Here is a 10,270-nt window from a genome sequence, read left to right on the forward strand (position 1 = left end):
AAGAAACTGGTCATGTTTGTTGGAGAGTTTTGTACCTTCCTGTCTGTTATGATCACAATCAGTGATGACTATCACATTACAACGGTACTATCGTGTGCGTATCAGGTGTGAAGTACAAACAAACAGTGGACTTGGTGAAAGTGTGCAGTTCATAGCCTGGGCATTTGTTAACATGCCATATCATATATTTCAACCATTTTCAGTTTCCAAGTTCAGTTTAAGGTCAGTTAAGAGCATAAGTTTGTGAAACTTCACAGTCTAAAGAAGAAACAAAGGTGCTTTTAAGTTTTCCCGGTGAAGAACGTGACACGCGATGCCAAAATGCTGAGATTTCACACTGTGTAAAGTGTGAACTTAATACCAACTTGCCAAACACAGGAACAAGATATCTCTATCTCTATTGGTTAATTACTGATGTAAATTTAAGTACGACTATTCTGATTGGCTGTTAGAGTTGTGTTCTGTTAAAGAGCAATGTTTGTTCTTGATTGGTGAGTCTATTGTTGGTTATTTGCAGCACATAATTGCATTGGGCCAGCTACATATAAGTAGATGGTAGATCTGGCTTATTGCCTGGCTGGTCGCTAGGATAGATTCACATATTCAGGCTGTGTAATAATAATTCCATTTATGTTCAGGTGTTAAAGTTAAAGTGATTTCCTCACAGTTAAATCTTGAATGGTGCACAAAATAATACAGTGCCTCTGTACCTGTGAAGTAGACTAGACACTGTATACTGATACTAAGTTGTACTCACACTACTCTAATTGTAATCGTACTCACACTACTGTAATTGTAATCGTACTCACACTGCTGTACTCAGAAGTACAAAGTCTGCGTAAGACATAGGTACTCCCTGTTGTGATGTCAGTCTACATCAAATTGAAAATTGCAATCGAATGCAACATCTGCAGATCAAACCAGACCGGCGCATGAAAATTCCTCGAACCCAAAATTTTGTGTGTCAAATTTAGATGAGCTAGTAAATAGCTGTCTATGAAGAAACAGTTAAATGGATGTATCCATATAATCTCTTATTCGATGTTGATTAACGTTTGTGCACCAATTAAGTACGAATATTTACACTGCTTGTGCAAAGTAACCACTAAGTTAGGTAACTTGATGTAACATGTAGCTCTTTAAGGCAGCACACCCCAGGGTGACACGCACAGCAATGAAAATCATCTGTGGCTGGGATGTGACATTGTCCTAAATTCATTGCCAGAGTTTAAGAGAACTTTGTAGGATTGGGTTAGCTTTAGAATGTTTGTAAGGTATACTGTATATATTTGCATGTATCAGATAACTTGTTAGCTTCAGGATATTTATTTGTGAATATTACAAGGATGGGTCAGAGTAAGACAAAGTTATATGTAAAACCCAACACAAAATGTAGCTTTAGCGTAACATACCCCATACAGTATTAATAAACCTGTGTGATATGACATGGAATAGATTTAGTGGTTTCCTATTATGTGTGGATATCACAAGAACAGATCCGTGTAAAATAAAATCATCAAGTTAAACGACACAAACCGTAGCTAGTATTGTGTATTACATCATCATTAAAATTAGATATCTGAGTTTGTAATATCCAGCTGCAGTTTATATGAACAGGTGTTAACATAACGTAATTTGTTTTACAAAAAGTCTCCTAAAGTCTCACAATAATGCAAAACCTCACCTCCAATATGAGTTTGCTATGGAGTAATCTGATGAGATTGAACATCATGGAAATATAGAAATACAAAGTAAAAAAAAAATAAAAAATTAATAAATATTACTGAAAGGATAAGAAAAGGAAAGAAAAAAAACAAACTTACCGAGTCCCTAAAATCAGCAACCTTTCCTGTACTTCAGACCACAGACCAACCCTTCTGGTTTGCTTTCGAGACATCAAATGTTAGTCAACCACAGAAATGCACTGACTTTATAACTGTGTTTCTTTTTATATCTGTTTGTATTTTTTTGAAAAATGCAAACAATTTCTATTCATAAGAATATCGATTTGAATAGCACCCGTACTTCGTCATAGTCCCAGGCTGCAACTTATTGCTACGTCGTCTTAGCTGGATGGCGTGGTTACATTGCCCTTGGGGTTCTATCAATTGAAATTCAACCAGGCGCGACTGAAATCCTAGTGTGCTGAATAGTGTAATAAATTGTAATTATTGTTCCCCTTTTGCTCTCTTGTTATTTTCTGTTTTTAAAGACGCCCCTGCCTATGTGACTTTCCTTCGTTGGTTTCATTGTGATTCTTTGGTCGTGTAGTTTGTTTGTCTGTCTCTATGTGTGTGTGTGTGTTAATAATAGCATTTTGATGACTCACTCTGGGCAAGGTTTTTTCTCTTGTGTGGTATCTTTTTTTCTTCACCATCTGCCTTTCTTGTTTGCATTTCGCTTTTCGGTCGCAAGTGATGATTGCAGCGAGGTTTATTCTTCTCTTGTTTTTTATCATTTTTTTCTGATTACCTTGGAACGATTTTCTTTTTTTTTAACATTTTCTTACATTTATATGATGGGTTAATTGTTTATTTAGTGAACTGTGTAAACCCTTTGATAACCAATTTACATGTAATGCACTTGCCCGGGTTGACTGCACTTTGTTCACCGGTCACTGGTCCTCTCCTGGAGTTCTCTTCTGTACTTTCTCATTACTGGTTGGTGGATGTTGTCTATTAAAGCTAACGTGAGACGTGTAGCAATTTATCCTAATAACATAGAACAGAGTGAAGTGTCCCTTTATCTTCCTTCCACAATCTACCCCCCCTAACCCCCCACCCTCTCACCCTCACCTGCTATTTGCCAAGTATGTGTTTATTAAACTCACACATACTCTAGTCACCAGGGGTTGCAAACTATGAGGGCCCAATCCCCTCCCCCTCCCCCAAACACCCCCCCTCCCCTCTGCCAGAGAATGTGCTGAAGGGGCTTGGTTATAGGATCTTAATCATTGTTCATGGACTGTTACAGTAAACGGTTAACCAAATGGTGTAATCTTTTGCTTGGTGTTTCTGTTATGTGTTGTGTTCTTTACCCTTCTCGATGGAGCGATACTCTTTGCACACTGAAGTGAGAACTGTTCTTGAACTGCGCTATATATGTACAAATATATACACATATATGTAATCTGTGTGTTGGAAGAAGGATGAATAACCAAATTGTTCCAAACAATGTTTCTTCTTTTGCTGTCCAGCAGCACAGGCCTTAATCTTTACTCAAAGCAACTAAGCAAACATCTGTATGTTTTATACTGTAGCCCCCCCCCCTCCTCCACCCCCATCAACACCCACCCTCTCCTGTAAAATGTGTTTATTTCTTCTTTTGGCAGAATGCTTCCCTACTGATATCTCTTGGCCTACAATATTTATAATAAATTTGTGTAGTACAGTATTTATAAACGGTGTTCCCAGACAACAGCTCATTTGTACGTGCAGTTTTTCACACACATTTTATTGATCAACTTTAGCTATATATAAACTTTTGTTTAGTATACATGTGAACACTGTATGACAAGTGGTGGTTTTCGGTTAGAAGAATAGAGAGGATTCTGTCAACCATGAAGACGAAATCAATCATTTAGTACTGTTGTGTAAGCATTGAACAAAACAGTCACAATCTTTTATTAGTGTAAAAACCAAGTTTTCCTTTGATCTTATCTACCAGGTGCCTACAAAACAACATGTTTTTGATCAGTAATTGGAAGGTGTAATCATTGAAACTTACTGATTGGAAACTTGACTTATCTGCCTAAAATAGAATATTTAAAAAAAAAAAAAAAATCAAGTGACCCATGTCTATCCAAACTGCCACAGTACTTTCATGATATTATTTTAATACCCAATTAGAAAGTAGACAGGTTAAAATCTTTCTGAGAGTTTAACGATAAGAAAGACTTTTTTCCCTTTCCTCTTTTTTGTTGAGTACTTTCTTTAAACTGTAATGAGATTGTAAACCGTTTGGGATACATAAACTTGAGCCCTTCAACAACACCAATTCTTAACAGTAGTTTAATTTTTTGGAAGTGAATATCCCCACAACAACCCTTTCTTAACAAGTTATTCCTTCAAGCCCAGCAAAGATCTACTTTGGGGCTTGTGGAAGAGCAAGTTATTTTGCTGAAATCTCTGTTAGAGCTCAGCCCCTTTAATGTCTTTTGTTGATAATACCTCTACTGCAGAAAGAGACGTACCATACACACCTAGCCGTCCTGTACCTGAGCGAAGTCTTAAAACTCCGGGAAAATCCATCCACAAAGGCAGAGACATTAAACTTAGCTAGGTCCAAGCTCAGACACATGCTACAGTTCTCTAATCTCTACAGAGTTCAGGTTATACTCAGCAAAGTCAAAGAAACGGATATGTATGCAGAATGTGCTGTACTTTATGGGAAGGTGAGTATGATGGTTATACTTACACTTTAATAGATGTATGAATTAGGTACTAAGTATGTGTGTACATAGAATGCACTGTACTTTATGGGAAGGTGAGTATGATGGTTATACTTACACTTTAATAGATGTATGAATTAGGTACTAAATATGTATGTACATAGAATGCACTGTACTTTATGGGAAGGTGAGTATGATGGTTATACTTACACTTTAATAGATGTATGAATTAGGTACTAAGTATGTATGTGTGTATGTATGTATGTAGAATGTGCTGAACTTTATGGGAAGGTGAGTATGATGGTTATACTTACACTTTAATAGATGTATGAATTAGGTACTAAATATGTATGTACATAGAATGCACTGTACTTTATGGGAAGGTGAGTATGATGGTTATACTTACACTTTAATAGATATATGAATTAGGTACTAAGTATGTATGTGTGTATGTATGTATGTAGAATGTGCTGTACTTTATGGGAAGGTGAGTATGATGGTTATACTTACACTTTAATAGATGTATGAATTAGGTACTAAATATGTATGTACATAGAATGCACTGTACTTTATGGGAAGGTGAGTATGATGGTTATACTTACACTTTAATAGATGTATGAATTAGGTACTAAATATGTATGTACATAGAATGCACTGTACTTTATGGGAAGGTGAGTATGATGGTTATACTTACACTTTAATAGATGTATGAATTAGGTACTAAATATGTATGTACATAGAATGCACTGTACTTTTTGGGAAGGTGAGTATGATGGTTATACTTACACTTTAATAGATGTATGAAGCAGGTACTAAGTATGTATGTACATAGAATGCACTGTACTTTTTGGGAAGGTGAGTATGATGGTTATACTTACACTTTAATAGATGTATGAAGCAGGTACTAAGTATGTATGTGTGTATGTATGTATGTAGAATGTGCTGTACTTTATGGGAAGGTGAGTATGATGGTGATACTTACTCTTTAATTAGATGTATGAATTGAGTACTAAGTATGTATGTATGTATGTATGTATGTAGAATGTGCTGTACTTTATGGGAAGGTGAGTATGATGGTTATACTTACACTTTAATAGATGTATGAATTGGGTACTAAGTATGTATGTATGCAGAATGCACTGTACTTTATGGGAAGGTGAGTATGATGGTTATACTTACACTTTAATAGATGTATGAATTAGTTACTAAGTATGTATGATTGTAGAATGCGCTGTACTTTATGGGAAGGTGAGTATGATGGTGATACTCACACTTGGATAAATCAGTTGGGTATACTAAGGTTCTGTCTGCATGTTTCATTAGATAATATGACTCGCGAAAGAAACAGAATATGATGTGGCGTTTCGGAAAGTAAGTATTACGGTCATGTCCACCTTTTTATATGCAATGAATTAGGAAGTATATTATGAGGTACAGCAGCAGAGTTAATTGTTGTTGTTCCCAATTTCCATCGAAACTGTTATCTCTCAAACTGGAACGAGAGTATCTTTCTTAGCTGTTTGGAAAAGTTATTCATGGCAGGTATATACCTATGAAGGTGACAGTTGGGTTTGCTTGACTCCCTTATGGGTATTATGCACAGTGTTTTCTATGTTTGAATGTGCAATTGAGCTCTGGTATTAATTAATATGAATAAAGGCTAGAAACAATATCTATCATAATAATAATAACTTACTTTTTTACTTAAATCTTCAGCTCGAAGAACACGACAGAGCTCTAAGGATCTTGGTACACAAACTGCAGGATTATGGAGCTGCTGAGAACTACTGCGATATCAACTCAAAAGGACGGGATCTAACCTATAGGAAACGGTTATTTCAGATCCTCCTTGGCGTATACTTGGATCCAATGGAAGGGTATGCTAACACATTCTATCATACGTTATATTATCACACAAATTGAATTACAAGTTCGAAGGGGGAGGCCATCCAAAATTAACATACTTAAGAGATATTTTAATGGGACATTGTGTTGGATGAAGTTGATTGCTTAGATATATTGCTGGAAATATTCTGCATCTTTAGGTCAAAATCATATTATCCTCATATCACTTTAGATGGCAAAGATATGATTTTTTTTCTTCACATTTTGTGTTCTTTGTTGAATGTATCTGGCAACAGCAGAGTGAATGGTTTCATCTAAGCCAATTGAGCTAAGAATGTTTTTGTATTTCCCTTCACTTTCTGTATTATATTTATTCCATGGATGGAATTCCAAACTGAAATCTAAACAACAAAGATGTTCTTAATGTTGGAAGGTGAATGAGGGAGGAGTTTTTTTTTGGGGGGGGTGAGAGAGGGGGGCTTGAGATAATGGGGAGGTGGTTGATCGTTCATCACAAACTTATTGCGATGGGAGGGACAGAAGAAATGGACGAAACTAAACTAATCATACAGTCACCTCTTATACCTTTGTTAGATTATTCTCTGTCTCTAAGTTATAAATACTCTTTTCATTTTTTTTTTCACAGGAAGAAAGATTCATTACTTGCCCCAGCCATATCTCTTCTAAACAGCCAAACAGCTGACTTTGATACAGTCAGGGTAGGTTAACTACTGAATATATTATAGTAACCTCCCTTCACCCCTCCCCTTCTCTGCCTCTCCCTTCACCACTCCCCCTGCCCCTCCCTTTCCCCACTCCCCTGCCACTCCCTTCACCACTCCCCTGCCCCTGCCTTCACCACTCCCCCTCCCCTGCCCCTCCCTTCACCACTCTTCCTCCCCTGTACCTCACTTCACCCCACTCCCTCCCCTGCTCCTTCCTTTCACCCTCCCCTGTCCCTCCATTTACCCCTCTCCCTACCTTGCCCCTACCTTTCACCCTGCCCCCTGCCCTCTCCCAAATGATGTTCAGCACATTATGTACAGAGAACATTTAAGTTAGTAGTCCAATATTTCGTAACAAAAGAAATGTTGTCAAAATCAATATTGCAAACGAAGCAAATCTCTGCACCAATCTGCCTGGAATCAAAATGTCTGGCCCCTTAACTATTCTACCAAAGAAATAAAAATATAAATAAATAAACATTAAGTTATTCCCCACATGGTTTCCTCTTGTGCTGTAATTTCAAAGTGACTATTACACTTTCAAAATTTTATTTTCTCACGTGACTCAATGAAGGGGTGTCACTTGAGTTTAACCAGTTTAAAATTCTTCTAGAAGCAGAACTTTAAAGGTTTCTTAATGAGATATCTGCCCTCTCTCCACCTCTCTCTCTCTCCCTATTTAATTGTCAGGTTCTACAACTCATCCCAGATAGTTGGTCGGTTGGTCTCGTGAGGCAGTTCCTCAGGCACTCGGTGGAGACGAACATGCACCTCGCACGAACCCGGAAGATACAGAACTCGCTCTCCAGGAATGAGAACCTTCAAGTGAAATACCACATGATGAGGCAGAGGCGGGAACCGGTCTACCTCAACGAGGAACGCCTCTGCCAGGTCTGCAATCAGACTTTCAACGAACCGAAATTTGTCCGTTATCCCAACGGGGTCATCACACACACGCACTGCGCTAGGAATAAAACTATCTGTCCCATTACAGGAAAGTTATTCAGCATCGGTAAAGAAGCATCGTGATGTCCTTTGCGCCGAACCTTTGTTTTTCTTTTTTTTGAAGCTGAGATTTCCCTTTAATGAAAACAAACAAATATTTGCTGACGGTGAAATTCTCAATCTACCTGTCTTGTCCTGTCCTGTCAATGAGAAGTTGTTCAGGATTGGTCAAGAAGTATCTTGATGACCGTTGAAATTTTGTTCACCTGAAGTTTACAGCTTTGGTTTGGATAGATGTTGCCAAGTGGGAATTCAATTGCTTTATCGAAAAGTAACGGTTTCTAGGTGAATCAGAGACTATGCTTCACATTGTAGTGGAGTACGGTGGTAACACACACTCACATAGTGATGTTATTGGGTTTTGTATTCTTGTTTTCTTTTTTAAGAACGGACTCTTCACAAAAGAGGGCCAGTTAGTATTGGATATTGGCCGGGTGAGCAACCCTTGGATTTTGCCAAAAAGAAGGGGGTTTTTTTTCATTGCATGGGGGAGAGGGGAGGAGGGTACAAAATTATCTCAAATTTTACTGTAAACGAAACTGAAAAGTCTGAAATTTAAGGCTTGTTGACCTTAACAAGTACAATGTGACAGTCTCCTGGAATGTTAATAAGTGGTTTCCAAAGTTTGATTTCTAATCTTCAAATAACATCTTCAGATCTGATGTTAAAAACAGTAGTGTTGTCTTTTATTACTTGTGAGAAAACTTAAGATATAAACCAAAAAAAACTTCAGGCTTAAATCAACATACTGTTATAGATAATTCTACAGAAAAATAACCTCTCTTTATGTTGGCAATGCAAACATATATTCAGTCACAGAGATATACAGTAGACTGTGTTCAATTGTGATATTGTTGACTTATACTATAGTTTATTGCAAGATTATTGAGGTTTAGTCATATCCTGTCTCCTGCTTTAAGGGATTAATTGATTGATTAGTTGTTTGATTGATTCAATGAATGGTTGATTGTGTAATTGACCTGCTGATTGACTGATTGATTTATCGGTTGGCCAATCCCTTGATAGATTGATTGAAAAAATTGATAGATTGGTTGGTTTTATTGGTTGATTGATTACTTTACCTGCTGATTGGCTAACTAATTGGCTGACTGATTTATCAGTTGGTTAATTACTTGATTGATTGATTGATTGAAAACTTGATTGATTTGGCACTGTCAGCACAAACAACAAGTTTCTTGCAAGCTGATTTGATTTCAAGCAAACTTTTTATTCAAAGTAGCAACTGGTAGCAACTGGTTCAAATTTGGGACCAAGGTTAGATTAAGGACCTTGTTTCATATCTTGTAAATTTAAACAGATGCTCACATAAGATAGCAGAAGGAGAACATGTCAGAGGAAATCTGGATGTATGTTATCCCTAGGTATGGTACCTTCTCCCCCACCCCTACCCACCCCCAACCACAAGTTTCTCTTTTAAGACAACAACAACAAGTTCAAATTTTGGAGAGTTTTAAAACGAGGGCCTTTTCTCTTCCTCGGGGGCTGACTTTAGCTCACATCATGTAGAATAATTTTAGCAGGTACTTAGACTCACTTTGATCATGTGTTCATAATGTATATTTTGTATCTTTTTGAAGATATTCTGTGTTGTACAGTAAGTATAACAGACAGAAGAAGAAAGAGACTTCTTCTATTTTCAATCTTTTTAAATAGGGATAATCTCTCCAAGTGAAATATATAGTCTACTAGTATATAAACAACACTTTACAGTGTACTTGAGTTGTATTTTATCGCATTCATCGGACAAAAAAGTAGGAGTGATAGCTCAGTGGTTAACGCAGATGCCTTCCAATCATAAGGTCCCGAGTTCAAGTCACTCCAAGATTAATGTATGTTGTCCAGTTACAGAGTTGTTGACAATTCATAATCATGGATGTTAAATATGAATCTAAGAGACTGACTTCGGTCAGCTTGCAGCTTTGATAAGCCAACGAGGCTTCTTCGCGAGTTCCTGCTTGCAGGAGGATCTAAAATACATAGGCCTACATACACGCATACACACATACGTACAAATAGATGGATTCCTAGTATATTAGTATTGTTATAGGAGAGGAAATTCCCCTCTAAACCAAGGGTTCTTAGTTGACGGCCCATGTACCAATTCTGCGAGAAGAAAAACTGACAAGCTTGCTCACATTAATCTCTCAATTATTAGGGTGCAGGGCCTTAAACGAGACCCAAGCATCATTGTTGGTCTGTGTGATAGAGATAGCTGTCATGAAAAAATACCGAGAACAGAAAATCTTATTCCATTTGGAAGATATAATAGGTTCAATGTTTCTTC

The 10,270-nt window shown here is 37.2% G+C and overlaps 1 protein-coding gene across 1 annotated transcript in view; it reads left to right on the plus strand.

Moving 5' to 3' along the window:
• LOC139982423 (transforming growth factor-beta receptor-associated protein 1-like) overlaps positions 1 to 9,688 on the plus strand; it is a 41,090-nt gene extending 31,402 nt beyond the window's left edge. The window contains exons 18-21 of the mRNA XM_071995269.1: positions 4,181 to 4,393; positions 6,107 to 6,267; positions 6,882 to 6,954; positions 7,651 to 9,688. Of these exons, the coding sequence (XP_071851370.1) occupies positions 4,181 to 4,393; positions 6,107 to 6,267; positions 6,882 to 6,954; positions 7,651 to 7,989 (786 nt within the window). The 3' untranslated portion in view covers positions 7,990 to 9,688. The remainder of the gene's footprint in view (positions 1 to 4,180; positions 4,394 to 6,106; positions 6,268 to 6,881; positions 6,955 to 7,650) is intronic.
• The last annotated feature ends 582 nt before the right edge of the window (positions 9,689 to 10,270 follow it).

This window comes from Apostichopus japonicus, chromosome 16, assembly GCF_037975245.1.
Source record: "Apostichopus japonicus isolate 1M-3 chromosome 16, ASM3797524v1, whole genome shotgun sequence".
Lineage (NCBI taxonomy): Eukaryota > Metazoa > Echinodermata > Holothuroidea > Aspidochirotida > Stichopodidae > Apostichopus > Apostichopus japonicus.